Below are 23,406 nucleotides of genomic sequence, written 5' to 3'. Positions count from 1 at the left end.
CTTAGATTCTGAAGTGAGGAGGGACGGCTATTTTGCACGCTCTGTTCTGCAGGACTTTTTAGTATAGAGGGGTGGACACCCTCCTCCGGGAGTGGGACTACTGTGGAATTCTATTCATAAGGTGGGGAATCCACAGGCAGATGTATCCATCAGAAGAACAAGTTACTTACCTTCGGTTATGCTTTTTCTGGTTGATACAGTATTTGCCTGTGGATTCCTCACTGACCCACCCGCCTCCTCGTTGTCCACCCTTTTATACCTTAAAAGAGGTATTGGTTATTATGGTTGTTTTATATTGTCATTTTGTATTGCCTCTGTTTGCCTTTGTGTAGGCTTCTAGGAAATGCTTGCTTTCTTTTGCTTTCCTTTTTCACTTTACACTGTGTGTATTTGTGTGAATACTGTGCACTATGAATGCATTGTCTCTATGGTTGGTCCGTCGGTTCGCCTCGGAGGCATAGAAAAAATGGGTGGAACTGACATCACACCGACGTGGCCCTCTTATGGCTCCAGTGACGTCATGCAGAGCCGCTTGCAGAGCCATAGCATTGTGACGACCTCATCGGCGTGGGGAACTAGGAAACATTTAAGCGGAATGCTGGCGCAGGGAATATTCATAAGGTGAGGAATCCACAGGCAGATACTGTTTCCACCAGAAAAAGCGTTACCGAAGGTAAGTAACTTGTTTGTTTGGCTGTGTCCTGATCGTCTTTCACCAGCAAAGAGGCCTAGCAGATGGTCTGTGAGCCTATCTGTCATCAACTGAGCCATCTGACAAAGTGTATCGGAATAGCACACCCACACGGTATTGGACCAGAGCAAGAACATACTTTTCTCTCTGGTGCGAATTAACTTGCTGTCTTGATGGGAGAGCAGTGGACCGAAAAGCATTGGGATTCCACCTGCACCACCAAACTGATACCAATTGTAAGGAGAACAACAAAATTGAATCTCCTGGCACTGCCCAATAGTGTTCAGACACTTGCCGATTCTATGCAGTAGCAAATGAGGGCTCTCCCAGGCTGAACGAGCCTAGTCAGTGAGAGCCTTATTCTAATCTTGTACTTATTTACCTTTTGGCCCTGGCTTCTGTATTTTTACAGATGCATATTTCCTTTTCCCACCTTCTCCTTCTACATATTTTTATTCACCTCCTCCCCCATCGCATATCTAATATTAACTTTGTGATCTCACCCTTTCAATGCGCCCTGCCCACCCTTAATTCAAAAGCATCCCCTTAATTGGTGTTGATTCCAGATACCATTAGACCCCTCTACCCAATCCAAAGTACCTGCCTCACTAATGAACATATATAGCCACTATTGTGGCATTACAACCTGTGCATACAATAATAATTTAGCTAAATACCCTCAAATATGAGTCACCTTCTCCTTTTGTACATAAAGTTGGATCTGGCCTTAACAGTTTCCGTATGGGATGCTAAAAACGATTTAATCGTTCTTCGCCTTTCTCAGTCCATTGTTTTACCAATTCTTTACTACTTTATTTACAGTATTGCAGAAATAAGTGCGACCATGCAGTACTGCTTTGAGTTCGACTGCATCGTGAATAGAGACCTCGTTCCCTAACCTCGGTAAAGGTGCCATCAGTGAGTTGTCATCTCTCCTCCGTAGAAGATTTGCACAGATTAGAATGTCAGACTGTAATCTCTCTAACACTGATGGGGAATAAGGTTGTGCTTTCCCATTTCTCTTGCCGTACTAATTAGTTGCCAATATAGATCATGATAGAGGGTGAATACATCCCCGGTTTTGTGGGTTTTCTGGAAAGGAATAAGTATGCTCCCGGAATTAATATATCAGAATCCTAGTCCTTGAGCTCAGAAAAGGCCCTTGAAACAAATGAACCACAAACAGCTGTGTATGAGACACCGCCTGCCCTTCTTTGGTCCCTAATATGCAGAGGTTATTGAACGCTGTCTATTCTCAAGGTCTTTAACCTTGGATGACATTGCTTGAAATTTTTCAGAGAGCTGTTCATGCAGTCATGTCTACTATCACAGTCCATTTTTTCCAGTTCATTATGCAAGCCATAGCATCAATGATAGTATCTGAAATTGCTTGTACAGGTGCCTCTGTTTCAAATGATCTGTTTTATATTCTCCATAATAGGATTGAGTCTCAGCCCTCTAGGTCATGATTAACCAATTATTGGTTGGTTTCTTATGAATTTGATTGATTAACAAGCCGTAGCAGGCTGTTGTGATTTAGTGCTCAAGTGACAGAGCTAAATTCGTTTTTTTATCATAGCTAACTCTGTTTTTTATCAACTTTATTTATAGTTTTTTTCTCCCCCAAAAGAAAAATGTATCTTTAAGAGACAAGTTACAATATATACATAGCACATTTGTTGCAAATTGACAGATTATGAACCACAACCTGGCATTGATTAAATACACTCATTACTTTCGTGTGCCCATTCAATATGGAAGGCCCTTCCAATATCCCTCTGCGACCCCGTGACCTTCCACTGAGATTATCAGGCCTCTTCTTCTGCAGTCCACTCCTCCACGAGACCGATCAGATCTGGAGGTCGGGATATTCTCCTCTCTCACTTAATCTAGTTATAGAAGGGGGGGCCATGTTTTGTCAAATTTGGGCACTGTGCAGAGTGACGTTAAACGCTCCTTTGAATCCATATTCCACATCTTAGTCCGCCTGATTCTTGGAGTCAGTGTAATGGGTTTTCTCCAATGTTGTGCCATCACAAGACTGGTGGCCAGTATCATTGAGGTGAGTAATTTGGACCTCAAAGGGGGAGATTCCCTCAGCTTCCACCATGCTCAACAGAGGCATCAGCGGCTGCAAGAGACTAGTTAGATTTGAAATATCTTGTATGAGCTCAAACACTTGAGGCAAAAACTGTTGGGTCGGTGAGCACTCCCACCAAATATGGTGGTAAGTCATTCTTCACCCACAGCCTCTTCGGCATGTGTCTGGTGAATTTGTTATTACTTTAAGGTGAGCCGGCATCATGTACCAGTGCACCACGAGTTTAAAGGCGTTCGCCTGGTGTTGCAGGCAGATCGAAGAGTGTGGTGCCTGTCTCTGTATTAAGATCCAATCAGACCCTGACAGCTCAAAGGCCAAGTCCCCTGTCCACCTTGCCATGTAGGAGAGCTGTGAAACAGGGATACTTCTTTCCAATACCTTATAAAGACAGGGCAACATTTTTGTTGTCACCCTCTGAAAACACATCTTTGATCTTCGTGGTGTCTTGTGTGCTCTGCGAACACCTCAGGATTTTTAGCCCAATTGTGTGATGCGGTATAGGTCTCTGGGACCCAACAACATGTCATTTGCGCACTGGATGTGTGTCTTGGTGCACCCCGCAGATAGCTGTCTTAACCAGAGTGTGCCCCAACTAGATCAATAGTGTTTGTCCGACATTTTAGGGGGGCGCTGTCTGTCACTGGATTCAGGGTGAAGTGGGAGGTAATTGCTTCCATTCTCTGTTTTTGTTTTCCGAGAAATGTAGGGTCACCCTTGTTGCCCACCTCTGTGGAAGTACAGCCTCTCTAGTTCGCGGAGGGAGCCAGAGCAGGCTGTGGAGGGGGAGCAGACCGCACAGCAACACTCCTGTTCCTTTCGACCATGGTTTATCTGTGTCTTAGGAGCACCACACTAGGGTTGGCAGATCGCCGCTGCAGAATGTACCGTTCTATATTGAAAAACAGTTAGTTATAGATTCCTTACCTTAGAATTACCCCCAGGCGTCAGACTGGATCCAGAAAGTTTTTCATCAGCAGTACCCCTGCGCGTCGGAATGTGGCATTGGTCGACTCTGCGTCCGTCGTCATGCTCGCCGGGATGACGTTGCGGTAGCTACATAGACGCCGCCCTCGCCCGCTGACGTCTGTTCTTTCTTTTTCCACGCCAGCAAGCACATATCTGGTCAGAGCGGTACCCCCAGTCACTTTTTGACTTAGTTTTTGAGTCTTTAACCAACTCCTGGTGCACGAGGGATGCTCTGTTTCAAGGCCTGCAGATCCTATACCCGAATGATGTCGGTGACAGATCCGCACCGCGTGTGCCTCTTCTGCGTGGAGCGCGTCCATGACCCCAAGTCTTGCTCCGACTTTCGAACCATGGCCTGAAGTCTTTGCGGGAGCGGTCCCAAAAGCACCTAGAGGCCCGGCATTCAGCTCCCCGTTGTGCAAGGTCCCGGTCGCGTGGGAGGTTGAGGGACCTATGGCGGAGTCATCATCACTCCTCTTCTACATCTTCGCACTCTGGGTCGGGTAAGTCGAAGCACAAGAAGAAGTCGAAGAAGCATAGTCGCTCTCCGACTTCCCCTCGTCCGTCGGTTGACGCGATAAAGGGTGCGGGTGGTGACCCCCCCATCAGGGTCGACTCCCACCTTCCCTCCCTTCGCGGGACCAGGAGCGACCCCTGCCTAGCTTCGTCAATTTTACGAAGCGATGCACGCCATCTTTAGGCAGCCGACTCAGCTGGCATGCCTTCGGGTCCCGCGGACTCGGCTGGATGCCTGAGGCCTTCGACGCCAATGGCTTCGGCCTCGGCACCGCAGGGCCCCCTTGGATCTAGGCCTGGATCTGGATCGGCGCAGGTCGACCTTGTTACACCTCAACCGGCACCACGTCCGCAGCAGACTACGGCTAGACCCCCAGCAAGTGTCGACCGCGGCTTCCACCTCAACATCGACACGGAACCGAACCAGCGTCGGTCGACGCCGGATCCGGCGCTGATGGGTACTTTTGTCCCTTTGTTCCACCCTGGCCATTTTCAGCCGGCTTGGCAACCAGAGGAGGCTGAGGAAGACTGGGAGGGGTCTGGTGACCCTTTGACAGACCAGTTGGAGTACAATCTGGACTGGAAAGAGGAACTGGGGGATGCCAGTGGTCTGATTACCTCCCCAGACCTAGGCATGTTGTCTCCTCCTACCGTGGCTACGGAGGAGGGAGCGTCCTACGCAGTGGTGTTGCGTAGGGCGGCCGAGGCTCTCCACCTCGAGCTACCTACGTGGGAGTTAGGACTAACCTCCTGATAGTGGAACTTCAGCTGGCAGCGAGCTCTTCGAAGCTCCTGCTCCCGTTTAATAAAGCCCTCACGGACATCCTTTTGGGCACTTGGTCCAGGCCCAACACTGGGGCTCCTGTTGACAGGATGATTGCCTGACTCCACCGCCCAGGCGACCCCACTTTCTTCTCCTAAAATCCCACCCCTGAAAGCTTTGTGGTTCAAGCCTCCACTTCTAAGGGCGCCTTCCCTACCGCACCACCGGAAAGGGAATCCAAAAAGCTGGACCACCTTGGGAAGAAAATGTTTTCTTCCGCCAGCTTGGGACTGCGGTTGGTAAACACCGCATGTTTGTTGGCCCGTTACACCCACTCTGTGTGGAATACGATGGCGCAGATGCTGCCTCAGTGCCCGAAGGAGGCCTGGACCATAATCTCCCGTGCAGTTGCCGGACATGCCCTTTGATGAGCTTCGCCTTTTCGGTGACAAGGCAGGCAACGCACTGGAGCGCTTTAAGAACTCTCTGGCTATGGACAGGTCCTTGGGCCTCTCCACCAACCGTCCTGTGCAGTCTGCCTTTCGCCCCTTTCTTGGCTATGGATGGGGTGCCCCACTATGTTCCGCCCAGAACCACAGGCCGGCACAAGCTGTTCAGGCCCAGCACGGCTGGGGATGTGGGAACCACCTGCGTGGTTCTGGCGGCCAGCGGGCGGGCCAGTTCATGACAGCCCCCTCTGCAGCATCTTCCAAACCTTCCCTGTCCAACCTATCAGGGCCACCAAACGCCAGTGGGCATCAGGATCCGCCATCACCTCCCCCACTGGCGCACCATCAAGTTGGACAGGTGGGTTTTGCAAGTCTGAAGGGGCTACTCCCTCCCCTTCAAGGCTACCCCTCTCTCCATGCCACCTCAGTACCATCGCATGTCGGAGGATCACCTGGCCCTTCTTCAACAGGAAGGTTCGTCACTCTTGGCCAAGGGTGCCATCGAGCGCGTTCCTGCCCCAGAAGTAGGTTGTGGTTGCTATTCCCACTACTTTCTGGTACCCAAGAAGAACAAAGGCCTGCGTCCTATCTTGGATCTCCGGAATGTCAACTGCTTCCTCCTGAAGGAGAAATTCAAAATGTTGATGCTCGCTCCGGTCTTGTCTGCCCTAGAGAGTGGATAGTAGTGTTGGACTTGCAGGATGCTTACTTTCACATCTCCGTCCTGCCGGCCCACCGGCTTTATCTGCGGTTCATGGTATTCCACAAGCACTTTCAGTTTACCGTGCTTCCATTTGGCCTTACCGGCACCCCTCATGTGTTCACGAAAGTGACGGCGGTGGTCGCAGCTCATCTGCGCAGATCAGGGGTTCCAGTCTTCCCCTATCTCTGCAACTGGCTGTTGAAGGTGGGCTCGTCCCAGGCTGTCGTCTCCCACCTCCAGACTACAGTCAACCTCCTGCATTCACTGAGGTTCTCCATCAACATGCCGAAGTCACACCTGGCCCCCTTTCAGAAGCTCCTCTTCATCGGAGCGGTTCTGGACACAACGCAGTTTCGGGGTTATCCTCCCGAAAAGTGAGTCCAAGATATTCGGGCTATGATTCCGATCTTTCAGCCCCTATTCCGGGTTTCGGTCCGGATGACCCTGAGGCTGCTGGGCCTCCCGGCCTCCTGCATCTTGGTCGATCATGCCAGGTGGCATATGAGGGCTCTGCAGTGGGACCTGAAGTTCCAGTGGGCGCAGCATCAGGGGACTGCACGACAATTGCAGTGGTGGCTCACAAACCAGGATTGGGTCAACGGCAGATCCCTCTCTCTTCCCCAACCAGAACACACAGTGGTGACAGAGGCATCCCTTCTGGGAAGGGGCGGCCACATGGGAGAGGTGGATATCAGAGGCTTCTGGTCTCCGGCGGAGTCCGGGCTCCACATTAACCTTCTGGATCTTCGGGCGGTCTTTCTTGCACTCAAAGTCTTCCTTCTCTCTGTTTGGGGAAGAGTAGTGCAGGTGGTTACAGACAACACCACCGCCATGTGGTACTGCAACAAACAAGGTCGGGTGGGGTAGTGGACCTTATGTCAAGAGGCCCTCCGCCTCTGGACATGGCTGGAACATCAGTGTATAACCCTGGTGGTTCAACACCTGGCAAGTTCACTGAAGGACAGGGCGGGCGAACTCAGCCACAGGGGTATGATGGATCATGAATGGCACCTACACTCGGACGTGGTGCAAGGTCCTCTTTCAGTAGTGGGGAGAGCCTTAATTAGATCTATTCGTCACTGAAGAGAAACCACAATGTCTGCGCGTTGGAATTTCCAAGGCGGCACTCGCTAGGCAAGACTTTTCGTCGGGAGTGGAGTTGCGGTCTTCTATAAGCCTTTCCGCCTATATCACTTCTGCCCAGAGTGCTGAAGAAGGTCAAGTGCGACTGGGCCCAAGTCATTCTTGTGGCTCCGGATTGGGCACGGAGAGTCTGGTATCCCGAGCTGCTCAACATGGCCATTGATCCTCCGATCACACTGCCTCTTCGGGAGGATCTTCTGTCGCATCAGCAGGGGACGGTCCTCCACCCGAACCTGTCCAGCCTCCACCTCCTTGCGTGGAGCGGCGGCAGTTGACGTCGTTTGACCTGCCTCCCTAAGTCTGTGATGTAATCTTGGCAGCCAGGCGTCCCTCCACTAAGACGCTATATGCCTGCAGATGTAATACATTTGTGGCATGGTGCACAGCAAAGGCTGTGGATCCCCTTTCTACTTGGATCGCACAAAACCATTCTGGGTGAACGACCAACTCTTTGTGGGTTACATGGGCGCTAAGTAAGGTCGGGCCGTGCACAAACGGACCATTTCCAGGTGAGTTGTTTTGTGCATCAAAGTCTGCTATTCTTTGGCTAAGAAGGAGCCTCCAGTGGGGCTGCCCGCCCATTCTACTAGGGCGACAGCAGCTGCTACTGCTTTGGGACGAGGTGTCCCCCTAAATGACATCTGTCAGGCAGCTACGTGGGCATCGCTGCACACGTTTACGAGACACTACTGCCTGGAAAGCCAGGTCCGGAGAGACAGCTTCTTTGGCCATTCTGTTCTCCAGTACTTTCTGGTGTGAACTTGACTCGCATGCCCACGTCTGGGTTTGGTATTGTTGGGGTATCTATTCTAAGGTAAGGAATCTATAGCTAACTGTTTCTTTCAGATGAATAAGTTGTTTACCTTCGGTAACGATATATCTGTAAGAAACACAGGTTAGTTATAGATTCCTTACCGCCCCACCCATCCTCGCCGTTCTGCAAACTGACTTCTAGGATTAAGGACATTCTTTCAAGGCCCTAGCTTTGTGCACCAGTGGTCACTGTCTTGCATGGCTCTGCGCTTCTGGCTTGAAAAGTCGTGTACATAACTGACTTCAGCATGCAAGGGTGGTGTCTATGTAGGTACCGTGACGTCATCCCGGCGACCACGACACAGACGACGGACACGGAGTCGACCGACACCACCTTCCGACGCGCAGGGGTACTGCTGACGAAAAAATTTCCGGATCCAGTCTGACGCCTGGGGGTAATTCTAAGGTAAGGCATCTATAACTAACCTATGTGTCTCACAGATATATTGTTACCGAAGGTAAGTAACTTGTTCATCCGGGACCCCCAGTCCACCCTCCTCCAGTCCTTGCGTCGGGAGGGAGCGTGCTACTCGTGACTGCTTGCTGTCCCGTATGAATGCCCAGATCTTCCGGGTAAGGTGTCTCACCATGTCAGGGAGGGAGAAGAAAGGTACTGGAGTGTGACCTGTCTATAGTAGGTTCCAATGTTATGTTGATGTCGCCTCCCACTATCAGCCTGTCTCCAGGACAGTGAGTTAAATAGGGGAACAGCCTGGCAAAGAAATGGTCTTTCTGGTCGTGGGGCCTTGGACTAAGACTATTGTTACCATTACCCCTCAACCCACAGCTCCTGTTACCAGTACCAGTCTCCCTTTGTGGTCTTTGTGGAGTATGTTCAGCCTGAAAGGGCAAAAGCTCCCACTGGTATAGCTACTCCCTTTGTCTTGCTCATGGCCCGAAAGGAAAATTGCTGGGGACAAAATAGAGAGGCACATCTACTGGTGTCCTCAGCTAAGAGGTGTCACTTATAAGAGGGTTATATCCACCCTCGTAATGTGAAGCCACTGAAATATAGATTTTCTCTTGCACATTTAAGGCTGTTATGGTTTGTTAGTGGGTTGTTTTTTTGCCACTGTGGTTGGTGAGGACATCTATAACTGGTTGTCGTCTTTTCAATGTACGTTTAGACCCGGGAGGAGGGAGGGGTGGTTGTGTGTAATAAAACAACTAACATTCAACTCAACAAACCAATAATAAAACACAGCAAGGCCCCCTTCAATGGTCAACTACCATGTGTCCGTGTGGAGTACGAGGGGAGGTCTAACGGAACAAACCTAAAAATGCACATCACATTATCGTCTATGGTGGGGTCAGCTCCCCATGGGTCTTGATAGCGATCTGCTATCACTGTAATGTTGGTTTGTACACTCCTGTGAGTTCTCGATGTTGGGGATCCGGGACGTCCCGTGCGGGTTTCAGAGCAGGGATTGGGATCATCATGCTACAGCGTATTAGACATTCCTGGAGTGTGTGTTCTCTTTCTGGGGATAGGGGTACTCATCGGTGCCTGTGAGCTTTGTGTCTCTTTGCTTTGAGTTTGTCGTCCTCTGCATTCTTGATGGTTGCGAACCAGCTGTTTTTCACTAGGGTACAACTCATCTTTCATCCTAAAGAGCATCATCGCCGCCTCACAAGAGGTGATCAGGAAGGTTTCTCCTTGTATCGAAAGAGAAGTTGTGTTGGCAAACCCTAGCAGTGTGGGATTTTATATTCCCTGAGATAGTCTGTCACCATTTTCCACTTGATCAAAGTCAGGTTGTACACATCTTGAAACAAGGTCCGGGTTGATCAACGAAAGACCAGTGGGTCCGTTTGCCTGGATGCCTTAATGATCTCTTTTTTCTGTTGAAAATAATGGACCCTGGTCAGAACATCGGGCATCAAGTTGTTTTCACCTGGTGTGTGTTGTAGGATCGCCAGTGTGAAGCAGTGGGCAAACAGGTTTTGCACATATTGGGTGAGTTACTTGTCCAGGATCGTACTAAAGATACCCCTGATGCCCACATTATTGCACCTAGATTGATTTTCTCCATCTTCTAGCTTGTCTGTAAACCACTGTCAGCGTTGCTTGAGTTAGTCTACTCTGAATGTCAGCTCATCTCTTTCATGGCCCCCTTCAGCTACTTCCACTTCACGGTGGTTGGTTCTTGAATCCAGTTTCTGAACTGTATAATCTAGGTCCGTGAGCGCTTTCATTAAATCCTGATGCAGAATCACCATCTCCGCTTTAAATACAGCCATTATCTGCGATATGCCTTTGCAGGTGGCCGGGACATCACATTTGTCTTCTTCTTTTCCCTGCATCAAGGACTGAGCCCCCCCCAAAAGCCCGCTGTTTGTGGGCCTCTGCCGCTGGAAGAGGTCCCTGATCAAGGGAGATAACCTGGCCCCACACTGCCATTTGAGACTGTAGATTACTGAGGACAAAGGGTGGGAATGCTAGGGCCAATGGTTGTAGTTCTGAGGACTAAAGCAAAGGCTTCTCAAAAATAGTGACTGGCCACCAGACTCCGGGCAGCTCTCAGTGGGCCTGCTCCACTGCCTGCCTCACTCTTTATCTGGGCCGACCCTGCTCGTCCTCACTACTGCCATGCTGTCAAAGTTGGGCTGTCTCTGCACCCCACTGGGCTCAGTCGTGCCCTGCTGTGTGGAATCTGGCAGGAGGCGCCGATGCAGCCCAGCTACTTCTCTAGCGATCGCCACAACCTCCTATATCAGACCAGCATACGAGCATCCTACACAGGCCATCTCCTCCACGCATAGGTCATGGCTGTTCCGTGCTCGTTCGTGTAGTCTCCTTCACAGCCGCCACCTCCATTTTTCCTTGAGGTGTGTGTTATGCTGACACACCTCGGCCCCACTGTCCACAGTTTCAGACACTCCCTTTTGCCAGGTCCGGTGCATGCAATGCAGACACCGCCTTCCCTTGAGGCCCACCAGGGGATTCCGGCTGCAATGGTCCCATGTTAGTGGCTCAGACGTGGGATGGGAAGTTTCTTCGGGGCACCATCACACTGAACCCAGGTCACCAGATTCGATTAGTTCATATCGGCATACTGCATGGTGGTTCTGGTAGATGATCTGGTGGACTCAAGGGTTTACCAGTGGGACTTTGCCGGGTTCAGTGGAGAAGGGGCCCCCTGGAGCTCGGCTAGGACGCAACTACATAGGTCCTTGTCGCCTCTAACTCCTAATGGCTTTGCCACCCCTCCCCCATGCCCCAGTATGTCCCGCTGGCCCCATATAACTTCCCTTAAGAATTGTTGCCCTTGTTCAACACTGATTGGGACGCAGTCCGGCTCATTTGTTTTATTTCATTTTGCGGATATTTGCCTCATGCGCAGCATTTCCAGAGGAGAGCTCCTGTCTGGGTCAGGTACTCTCAGCCTTTCAGTGCTGCCACCTTGGTTTTTGAAATGTTACTGTCCAAGTCTCATCGGCTACTCCTCTGCTTCTGCCTCCACATGGAGCCACTCAGCTCCTCAGAGCGCCTCCACCTAAGGTCACTTGTGTGGTAAACTCCTCTCCAGGCCGAGCATAGTATCTAGCACAGCTCGGGTTGAGTTTTCTGCATGTCCACATCCTTCTGCTTGCTGGTTTGTCACTGGGCATTTGGCCTGGTTGGCATCACTACTTCTCTGCATTGATGGTATGGTTCCTGACCGTCATCACAGTCCGCTTTCAGCAAATTTTTTATGTCTCTGGAATTAGCTGGATTGGAGCTCTAAGGCGATGCATCTGCCATCTGTGGCAATTTGGCCATGCCACCTCCTGTCAGAGAATTACTTAAAGGAAAAGGATTTTCCTTAGCTTAGCAAGTTTGCAAGGGAAGAATCCACTTGAAGTATGTATAATTTATGTTGGCTAACTTGTAATTTCCTCCATGAGATTTTAAAAGCAGTCTTTTGGCTGATCCCAATGCTAGTGAGTTTATACGTTCCCTGACACAGAAATGCCTAAAACAGAAAGGCTGAAAAACAATCCCGGGTTTTGGCTAAATGGCAGCAAGGCCGAGCCTAATATCATCCAAAAAACAAAGAGTGCCAATGCTGCACTTAACTCTACTAGAAATTAAACCGTGAACTGAATGAAACAGTGCCACTAACAACCACTTTTTCAGTTGGATTTAATCCAAAATGTTTTTTTCACATTACATTAAATTGGTTCTCTGTTATCAAAACATAATTTTAGCAAATCAGAAGAAAAAAACATTACAACATTAACATCGACATTTTTATATACTGACTTTAATCATTTACGCAACACCACCACTTCCGTACAACAATCAACCACATATAATTCTCAGACACACTAATCAAACATACTCAATGGACATCATTTATAACAAAGCGATAATTAAATGCAGTAAATGGACATCAAGGCCATCAACAAACATAAATTGACATAATTGTGAAACACTTTACTCTGTTATGTAGAATAGATTGGCCAAAAGCGGAAAGGTCTACGCTTTTCGAATCCCTCCACATACGGGGATTCTCATCAGGACCAACACTTGCTGCAGCTAAATGTTTAAAAAGAAACTCCAATGTTGTTTCTACGTAAGCCCATGACTTGTGAAGTTGTTATGGTGGCGAGGTACTGGTTTGTCTGTTTAGCAGACAAAATCTGAAAATTCTTTCAGTTGCTGCACTTCTGTATAATAGTGCATTGGTGGCGTCGCCAATAAAATATCTTTTGGTGCCGTTCTTTCGGCGTGCCCTGAGTGAAATTACGACCTCGGCAATGGCTTGTGTCGATTCTTTAGGGGATCGTGGTTAATCATGTATCTTCACTCTGGCACTCGAACCCTGGAGGTTCGAGTGCCAGAGTGAAGATGCATGATAACATGGCCTTGATGTTCATTTACTGCATTTAATTATCGCTTTATTATAAATGATGTCCATTGAGTATGTTTGATTAGTGTGTCTGAGAATTATATGTGGTTGATCGTTGTATGGAAGTGGTGGTGTTGCGTAAATGATTAAAGTCAGTATATAAAAATGTCGATGTTAATGTTGTAATGTTGGTTTTTCTTCTGATTTGCTAAAATTATGTTTTGATAACAGAGAACCAATTTAATGTAATGTATAAAAAACATTTTGGATTAAATCCAACTGAAAAAGTGGTTGTTAGTGGCACTGTTTCATTCAGTTCACTGTTTAATTTCTAGTAGAGTTAAGTGCAGCATTGGCACTCTTTTTGTTTTTTGTAAAACAGAAAGGGGCATGCTTTGATCAAATATGCTTATTGTGCCACTATTCTCAAGAAAGCAGGAAAGACTTTGAACGAAGAATTGTGTGGATAACATCAACAATCTCTGTTAAAAGAGAGTTTAACAAGCCAATAAACATTAACTGAGATTTGTTTGTTCAGTGAGGCTTTGATGGATCAGGTTAATGAACCCTGGTCAAAACATAATAGTTTAATACTTCAGGCTTCTAGTAAACTGGGGCAGGGCACTATTCCTACAAATCCAATAAACAGAGAATTTAATCAGCGAGTTGCATTAGGGGAGTCTGGTGATTACATATTCAACAGTTACCTGCTTATTGGATAGGAACACAGATGCGTATGAGAAGTTAGGTTGATATTAGTAGTTCCATCGTTATTTGGACATTTTAGTCTCTTTAAGGAACTTCTTCAAGATGGTATGGATTCATCTAGGCAAGTTGTGGATACTGGCCTAGGTAGCATGGCTGTAGAACTGTGCTCCATGGAGCAATCAATATTTTTAAGAATGTATGCTTGAATGAGAACTTCAGGTTTCTAGAATGATCTAGAAATACTATTGATTGGTAAAAGGAAGAGGTGTCAGCTGTGTCTCTTTAAAAAAGTGTAGTGCTACTGACCGGTTTTCTGGCCTGCTTCTAGCCTTCATAAATTTCACAGGGTGTTGTTGAAAAGATTCAGAGGTTTCACTCACCAGTGTCCGAAAAAAGCAGTCCCTGTAACAGCTTCAGACTCTTTCTCAGTCCCATAAAGAGTGCTGAGTGGAGTGAGGTCAAAAGGGTTGAGTTTCCTTTTCCTTCTCCTTTACCATGCCTTAGGAGACCACTATGATTCCTCTCAGGGTTTTGTTCATCTAATGCATGTTGAGATGTCCGCTTTTTAATCACAAATGCTAAGCGATTATCTTGCAGATTTTGAGGAATGCTTATAACCTACCACCAAAACTCTATAGTTCCTCCTCGCCCCCCACACGCAAACATTTTAATTATGGAGATATTTGGTTTAGTAGAGAAAGTGGCTAGATTTGGATCCTCCTTTTCAGAGAAATAGTGTTCTGTGTTTGCTATATTTTCTAATTCCAAGGGAAGGATGGAGTTTATGCCCTAGATTACATATTCTTTATCTGAAAAAACTCATGCAAAAAGGAAAAGTTCAAAATATTGACTGACAGATTGTTTTGACAGGCAAGAGACTGGATTATGTTTCTGGACCACTAGGATGCTTATTTCCAAATACTCATAGTTCAGTGGCACCAAACGTAATGATCTGCCTCTAACTTGAAGCAACAGTTCTTGGCATTCCTTAGCTGAGGCTTCTGCTGTCCAAAAGACCAGCCCACACAATCTTTGTCACTTAAAGTTCTATTGGCGCATTTTTTGAGTGTCACATGAATGAAGGTTCCTGCCCAAGAACATTGAAAGGGCAGCACCTCCCTGGAGCCATGTCACTTATTCTAGAAGGTGCCTATCCTCACCTACTGTTTTTGTTACTGCACTATATTTATAGTTCACCCTCTGTGAAATAGTTGTTAATGTTGAGAGCTGTTAGAAAGCATGAGTTGGAGATCAGCTGACTGAGCACAAAAGAGTACTGAAAAAGTAGAATGCTTTTTCTTTTGTGCTATAGAGAGTGTCTGCAGGTTTTGTAAGGAGACGTTGAGTGAGTTAGACAGGAAGGGGATACGTATAATTCTAACAATGAAAATCTGCTCACTACATCTGTATATTTGTTTGCTGATTTTCAAGGTAAGTGGGACTTATCCAGATTATAGAAAATGTTCACAGTACAAAAAGGTCTGACTTTATGATGGCTCACAATGAGATTTTGAATGTTGCTGTAAACAAATTCCTCTTGGTACTAGAAATTCTTTTACTAATGAGATAATGTCCTGTTTCATGATGCATTTCCTTATGGAGGTTAGCACACACTTCAGTCAAATGTGTTTTTTTTGTTCTAAGTGCTATATCTACAGGATAGCTATGGTTATATAATTACACTTTCTGTTTTTAGGGTGCCTTCTTATTGCTTGCTTATTAATTTCTAATGATCTTTGTTTTACTTTTTTATTGTTCAGGTTCTGGGAATCAAAGTAGAAACCAAGGTACAGTGCGGGGAAACCATGAGTTACTATATATGAAAAGCTCTCCATTTCCCTCTTTCATTATCTCTTCTCTTTCTCTGCTTCTCAAATCGAATGATAGGGGGCAGCAAGTTACAGTTCCACTGGTAGCTGTTTCAGGGCAATTGTGAAGGAGCCTTACAAGTATGAGAGCTCTAGAGGTGACAGGGAGCTTGAATTGAAGAGTATAACTACCTGCTCCTTTGCACGAGTTTAAATGGGTGCCTTGTAAAGATCAATTTTTCTTTTTTTTTTTTATAAGCGAGAAAGGCCATTTTGAAAGGACCCTTCCTGCAGTAGGTACCATTTCGAAACAGTCCTGAAAGCAGGCGTTTTTCAAGTAGTAATAGACTGGTTTACCTTACTAGTACATTGATGTGCAAACCAGCACCAAATTATAAAAGTGGAATTGAGGCTAACACAGAGGAGGCTACAAGTTTGAGAGTAGACAGAAACATAAACACTAAAGAAGACCAGAAGTGTGTGAATTAAAGAGGTAAAAGAACCTCTCTGCAAGGTATGCTTTTGAAAAGTGTTCTCCTTGTATATAACTTTTATTTGCAGCACAGTGTGTAAAACCTGCATGAAATGGTGGTCATGTTGGGTTTGTCAAGGAGCAATCCTCCGCAGATTTGAAATTTCTTCCTGTCTCATAATCTCTTTGTGAAGCTAGCCTAGAGGATGACGGTGCTTTGCTGTAACCTGTTTCAGGCCTTGATCATGTGTAGGATTGGTCTTTATTGCCTTTTATCTCTAGCAAGCTGGTCATTTGAGAACATCCTTTAGTCACCACAGGTACTGTGGGCAGTGATGCTGCTCCCACTAATTATACTACTTGAGTATACATCAGCAGTTCTAGCTTGCTTAACATACAATTGTGGCAAGGGGACTAAATGTTTTCTAAATGTTATTTAGGGATATTTAAGTGTAAAGTAATCTCCTCCCCATCTACTTTTTCAAGTACTTATTGGCTTGGTCTGTGAAGGTGTTTGGTTACTACAGTGGCCCCTGAACTCAACCAGTATTGATATGTGAATCTCCCACAATGTTGTATGAACCATTTCAAGGAAGTATTGTCATTCCTCTAGAACCTCTTGCTACCTCTTAGCCATGATTGTGCTGTAAAATATGTAATACCTATATGTTGCTACTAGGATAGACATTTAGTCAGATGATTGACTTTCAGTGCCCTTTCCCTCCATTCTATCGGTTAACTCGTTTTGTTGGTCTTATCGGGATAGCAGTATGTGCTTTGCATATTGCTGTTATTCCTATTTCTCTTTATTTGCCACGTGCTTAATTGGAACGGTCTGGCATGAACATTCCAGTTTTTTTAACAAATGGGAAAGTTGTAAATAATGTGCTACTTCTGAAGTTGCTCAATTGTTACCTTCTCAGTGAGCTTAAGGGTCCTTGGACATTTAGGCTTTTATTGTCAGGGCTTAGCAGAGCAGACGTTTTGTTTTGTCCACTAAGAATCTGCAGTAGAGGCTGGATTTCAGCGTACTTTGCAAACCAGTCTGAAAAATTCTAAAGTCTCAGCTTTCCTTTCTAATTGGAGGATGCTTCTGCAAATTGCCCTTTCAGCCTTACTGGTGCTGGGCATTTACCGTTCTGCCGGTATTTCCTCTGGCTAAAGGTTCAAGGCTTTGAGTTTTTAAAGACGTCACTTATAACACCATGAAAAACAAACTTCTAATTGTTCCTTAAGGCACTTGCATGTCCAAAAGAAAAGAAGTGACTGTGTCCAGTTATGGAACTCTAATTCTCGAAGGTGGAAAAATTAATCGTTTAGCCACAAAATTTCAGTCCTTCGAACTGAACACTAGCTGTAAAACAGACGTTTACTCCTAAAAACCTTCTTTTCACTCATAACAGATGTTTGTTACTCATTAATGCTTAGTTGATTGACTGCACAAAAACAAAAGGCTGTCTCAATTTGCCTCGATTTGAACCAGTGATCATACAGCTAAGCAGAAAAATCCATTAGAGATGTTTTAGTAGGCTATACTCTTGGACTGGCTTGTATAAAAATCAAGAGAATAATTATTTTCTTTTAATGTCTTTTACAAAAAAATCTCTTCTTTACTTTGTTGGGCCTTGTTTTTGCAGCAAACTAGGAGTACCATTAGTAAAAGGTTTATCCAAAAATGATGCATCTTGTCTCCAAGGGTAGTAGCAAAGTCTGAGTTAGTGGTCATGGAACACCTTCCATACGAGCCAGAAGTGTCTTCCAATTCCTGCATACTTGAATGACTAGTTAATCAAAACAGACAAGAAGGAGTACCATCTGAGTTTTTTTAAGATAGGTATGTTATCTTATTTACCACGGAAGATTTTTCCATTGGTAGGCACTTTTGGCCATCGATTATAACATTGTGGTTCCATATTCTGTGAAAGTGGTCAGGGCCCCTCTATTGATGTGTTAACACATCCATGCCATTGATTAATTTGGTGGTCGTTGGAGGAAAATGTTGTTGATTGAAAATTCTCCTGATTCCCACTACATTGTTTGCGGACGTCCTTGGTTGGTCTCCAGCGTGTTCACTTAAACGAGGTCTAATGGTCAGAGGTGGAAACTAGACCTTGCATGAGTCTGCTTGGACTGCTAGCGATCTGATTGACTTGAAGTCATAATTATATCCCATGCTTTTGGTTAGTAGTTGATGGGCAGCAGAGTAGTAGTGCAGTATGCACACAACTGAGGTGGATAGAGAATAGTTTTTATCTTACTTATTGTTCAACAGTTACTTCATGGTCTTAGAAACAAGTGAATGCTTATCTGCCCAGAAATTGTTATCAGCAAAACTATTGAATATGCCAACCTGCTTTCATCTGCTTTATCTTTACAGGTTTGTTATTTAAAGGACCTGTTTAAATCTGTCAAAACGCAGTTTTGTGGCTTGTTTGATTCAGGAATGCTGCCTACTTTAAAATAGTGCCTGAAGTCCACACTTATGTGAATGCACTTTTCCTCTTTTATATCAGCAGTCATAGAGATGGTCGAGAACACTCTTCCTCAATCTTCTCAGTAGGTTACAGGTCATAATTGGAAAGTTGAAAGAGGAGGCTTTTGGGTCAAATCGTTTTAAATATCTCTGCCTGTGTCTTTTATGGCATGATTGAGGTGATTACCAATGTTGAACAAGCAGGAGAAATCCCACCTTTGGACAAGATAGTGCCATGTTGCCGCTTTGAAAAATTAAACATTGATGCAAAATACGCATACAAGTGTTTACATATAACAAATCACTATCCTTACAAACAAAATGGACATTGGTTGTTGGTTTTTAGCGTTTTTGGCTTAGAAAAGTGATACACTGGGAAAAACGGTATGTACTCTTAAAAGATGTTGTGGTCTACATTCACTAGGGGGTGTTAACAAATTGATGTATCTGGACTAAGCATTCTCAAAGTGAAGGTAGGAGTCGCTCCCCAATGTTGAGGATGGAAGACACTAACATTTGTGTAACATAGGAAAATATTTCCCAAGCTTGGCTCTTTCTGAGGCGGGGAGTTAAACCTAGTAACACAAGCAGAAAATGAACACAGCTTAGCAAAGGATCTAGAGAAGATTGTGTTTAAGTGGTGATCCTTTGGAGGGGGATGGATAATGAGAACACCGATTCATTCTTGAGCTTTACTAACTGTCTTCTCTTCCTGACTGACACTAACCTTAAAAGATGTTTTTTGCACTGCTGTGGTTCCGGCTCATGCTTTATACAGCTCTGTTTCTCTGCTGAAGACGAAACACTGCTAAAGAGCGATTGTGAGAAATTAAGGATGTTTGTTAATTAGTATGTGAAACATGAAAATCTGCAATGATAGTATGAAAACCTATGCTTAAGCTTAATGTTATCCAGTTCTAACCTCACTATTTAGCTGTCTAGTGTAATACGATATAGTTTACTTCTGACATCACGAAAACAACTGCCACAGCTAACCGTGTCAAATGCAGATGTACAATTGTCAAACAAGAATGGGACATTTGGCTTTTCTACTAATTCGTAAATTTAAGTGAAATGATTCTGAATTTTACCAGATAAGGAGACAATGATGTTTATTTATGTTACAACTGGAGTCACAATTTAGGAAACAGCCAGGGCTGAATGTGATCTATATTACACTTGTGCATTAAACCAATTTAAATATGTTCTTACAACAATTTAACAAATTTCACACTGCACATTGGTGTATTTATTTTCTTCCCACCTCTACTATCCTGGAAACGTTGTCATAAGAAAGAGTGAGAAAATAAAGAATATAAAAGTCTGGAAGAAGGGCCAGGATGTGACCATTATTGTAAATGTTTTTAAGGAAATCTATTAGAAATGTGCTCAAATAAAGTATTAATGGTTCCCTATGATAATTCAGAATCCTCAGGCTTGTTTTTAGGGATTATATGAGGTGTCCACAAAAGAAAATGGATGCACATTTCAGAAGACTCAAACATTGGCTTACCAACACCAACTTCTTTGCTTAATAATACTGTCTTATAGAGCAGCATCTTATTTTAAGTCTACACGATTTGAAATAGTTTCTCCAGTAAGAGGAGGTATTTTCAAGTCAAATTCATCACATGGACATACTTTGGGAATTGTGGATATCCAAGCAGAAATATCCAACAATAGTACATTTTGTGGCAAGTGGCACCTTAGGGAAACCTGTTTTGTTTTGGGTCAGCCATAGCCCTACTTCTCTTGTCGTGAACTTCCTCACCCTCAGGCCCACCATACCCCCAGCCACTGAGGACCAACATTTATGCTCAAACTGTGACTGCCTAGGATCTTCTTCCCTGTAGTTTTTTCCATTTCACATGTAGTTTCCTTTCAGTGTTTGCATGGTTTCCTTGATGAACAGTGTCTGGGTGTTAAACAGATCTCATGGTCTGTAGCTGGGCATTTTTAAAAAAAATGCAAATAGGGCCTTGAATAGGGATTGGACCTGATCTCTAATATTGGGTTTCAGCCCACAATGAGCGATGCCCGTCAGCATATGTAGAAATTGATCCAATTTTTGTATCTGCTAGATACACTTCCCCAAAGGAAATGATGGACGGAGTGTTGAACATTGCAAGCACTCACCCCCAGTCAACTGATCTGGGTTTAATCCACCACCGTTACTTAGCCCACTCTGCCACCCCAGTTCAGACATGGCCATATGCAAATCATTCTGACCCTGTGCCTCATGGGAACAGTCCAGCCCGAACTGTCAAGCCATGTCTTCCCTGGACCGGAAACAAGCTTCCTAGGACCGGTTTCTGGCATTTCAGCCGTCTTCAGCCAGGCTTGCTTGAATCCAGTGGCAAAGTGAGCAAGGGACTCACGTCTGAGCATACCCTGCCAACTTATGGCGAACAAAGCAAAACCAAAGGAAATGATGGACGGAGTGTTGAACATTGCAAGCACTCACCCCCAGTCAACTGGTCTGGGTTTAATCCACCACCGTTCTTTAGCCCACTCTTCCACCCCAGTTCAGACATGGCCATATGCAAATCAGTATGACCCTGTTCCTCATGGGAACAGTCCAGCCCGAACTGCCAAGCCATGTCTTCCCTGGACCGGAAACAAGCTTCCTAGGACCGGTTTCAGGCATTTCGGCCGTCTTCAGCCAGGCTTGCTTGAATCCAGTGGCAAAGTGAGCAAGGGACTCACGTCTGAGCATACCCTGCCAACTTATGGCGAACAAAGCAAAACCAAAGGAAATGATGGACGGAGTGTTGAACATTGCAAGCACTCACGCCCAGTCAACTGATCTGGGTTTAATCCACCACCGTTCTTTAGCCCACTCTGCCACCCCAGTTCAGACATGGCCATATGCAAATCAGTCTGACCCTGTGCCTCATGGGAACAGTCCAGCCCGAACTGCCAGGCCATGTCTTCCCTGGACCGGAAACAAGCTTCCTAGGACCGGTTTCTGGCATTTCAGCCGTCTTCAGCCAGGCTTGCTTGAATCCAGTGGCAAAGAGCTTTACTATGAAAGTAAAGACTAATGCCTTGACAGAAGTACCTTTTCAGAGCCATTATTACCATTTAATGAGGCCCTTACGATATTCCTTTTGTCACTTGGTTGAAACCATGTGCAGGTCTGCCAGTTAACAGTCTGCTTGCGCGTCTCATTGTCCTGCATCAGGTAACGGGTTTTCTCACACAACACCTGACAACAGATAGTCTGCTGGTACAGATCCCCGCCACAAAATTCATCCCAATGCTTTTCCTTCTATTCTGTTTGACGGCTCTCACTTTGTTGGTGAAAAAGCGGATTCTGCATGACAACGTTTGAAGGAGAGCACTTTCCTTGGGGCTTTCTACTGCCACAAAACAATTCCACTACCAATTTCGCCCTCTTCATGGCCAGAGTAGAGGTTTTCCATTTCACCAACGTCAGGCCTTTCATGACAGGGAGTCGGGGTTCTCGGAGAAAATGTTGAGGACAGCAGGGACACCGTGCAGCTCGGTTCTCCTCCACTCTAGGAGCTGCATTTGCAAAACTGCTTAATTGTGTTGTTGCCGACAGACACCCACCCTGTCAGAGACAGCATCCGCTATTAATCTCCAAGGGTTGCAAACCATTGCTTCAGACACGTGGTTCCTCCAGATTGACCATCGGATCTTCGCCCTCCCATTTCTTTCCACTCCGTTGCACGTTCCACCACCTTCAGGGTAGCTAATGGAGGACTACCTGTCCTTGCAGCAAGAAGTGCAGGCGTTTTTGGCCAAAGGAGCCATAGAAAGGGTTACGACCTCGAAAGTAGGATGTAGGTGTTACTCCCGCTACTACTTTTGCCAAAGAAGAACAGAGTCCTTTATCCTGTTTTAGATCTGTCCTCTCAAGATCTTCCTGGAGAAGGACAAATTCAAGATGCTAATACTTGCCCAGGTCCTGTCTGCCCTAGGCCCCAGAGACTGGATTGTGTGGTCGTAACTTCAGGATGCTTATTTTCACATTACCATCGTACAGGTCCACAAACACTACTTGCGGTTCACAGTACACCAGGAGTATTTTCAGTTTGCAATGCTCCTTTTTGGGTTTACTAGTGCCACTTGGCATTCACGAAAGTGATGATTGGGTTTTCAGCACACTTTCTGAGGTCAGGCTTACTAGAAGTTTCGCTGGTTGTGAGCCACCTGACTGGATCATTAAACGCTAGGGTGGTCAAACTTTGTCACAGACACCTAATGGATAGCAGTTGCACCCAGAGATGGCACAACAATGGGGAGATCTCTGGCTGCATCCTTTCACCACTGCTGAGAATGCATCATGCCAGCATTTTTGAGTTTTGGAATTTCCAAGGTAGATTTCTCTCTGAGACCCTTTCTGTCTAGAGTGGATCTCTGGACTCCTGTGTGCTTTCTCGCCACTTCCTCTCCTACCTGAGTTCTGAAGAAGATCAGGAACGACCGGGCCCAAGCCATCCTAGTGATACTGGATTTTGCCAAGAGAACATGCTGCAAGCCCAGTGCATGCCACGAGAACCCAGAACTCCTGGGCATGAGCATCTATACTCTGATCAAGTTGCCTCAATGGGAGGATCTTCTGTTGCAGCAGCAGACCAGAGTGCTGCACCCTGGTTTGCACAATCTGCATCCCCATGCTTGGAGATTGAGCAGTGGCAGTTGTCTTCCTTCAACCTTCCTCCTGAAGTCAATGATGTCTTCATGGCAATGAGTTGTATCTGAAAGAAACACGGTAGTTGTAGATTCCTCATCTCAGAATTACCCCCAGGTATCAGACTGGATCCGGAAAGTTTTTCATCAGCAGTACCTCTGCGCGTCAGAAGGTGGCGTCGGTCCGCTCCGCGTTCGGATGAAGTTGCGGCAGCTACTTAGATGCCGCCCTCACGCGCTGACATCAGTTCTTTGTTTTTTTGCGCCAGCCAGCGCAGATCTGGGAAGAGCGGTTCCTCCAGTCAC

General features: G+C 45.9%; 1 protein-coding gene across 2 annotated transcripts in view; it reads left to right on the top strand.

Annotated features, from left to right (window-relative positions):
* The window catches only part of MROH1 (maestro heat like repeat family member 1), a 2,508,022-nt gene that overhangs the window by 1,317,513 nt on the left and 1,167,103 nt on the right, over positions 1 to 23,406 (top strand). The window contains exon 23 of one of the 2 annotated variants that reach the window (XM_085604507.1): positions 15,449 to 15,475. The exons of the other annotated variant lie outside the window; for it this stretch is intronic. Within the exon in view, the coding sequence (XP_085460633.1) occupies positions 15,449 to 15,475 (27 nt within the window). The remainder of the gene's footprint in view (positions 1 to 15,448; positions 15,476 to 23,406) is intronic. 2 annotated transcript variants of the gene reach the window in all.

Source organism: Triturus cristatus, chromosome 5_1 (genome assembly GCF_964204655.1).
Source record: "Triturus cristatus chromosome 5_1, aTriCri1.1, whole genome shotgun sequence".
Classification (NCBI taxonomy): Eukaryota; Metazoa; Chordata; class Amphibia; order Caudata; family Salamandridae; genus Triturus; species Triturus cristatus.
Note: the sequence above shows the minus strand (reverse complement) of the source record. Positions and strands in the feature narration are given on the sequence as shown.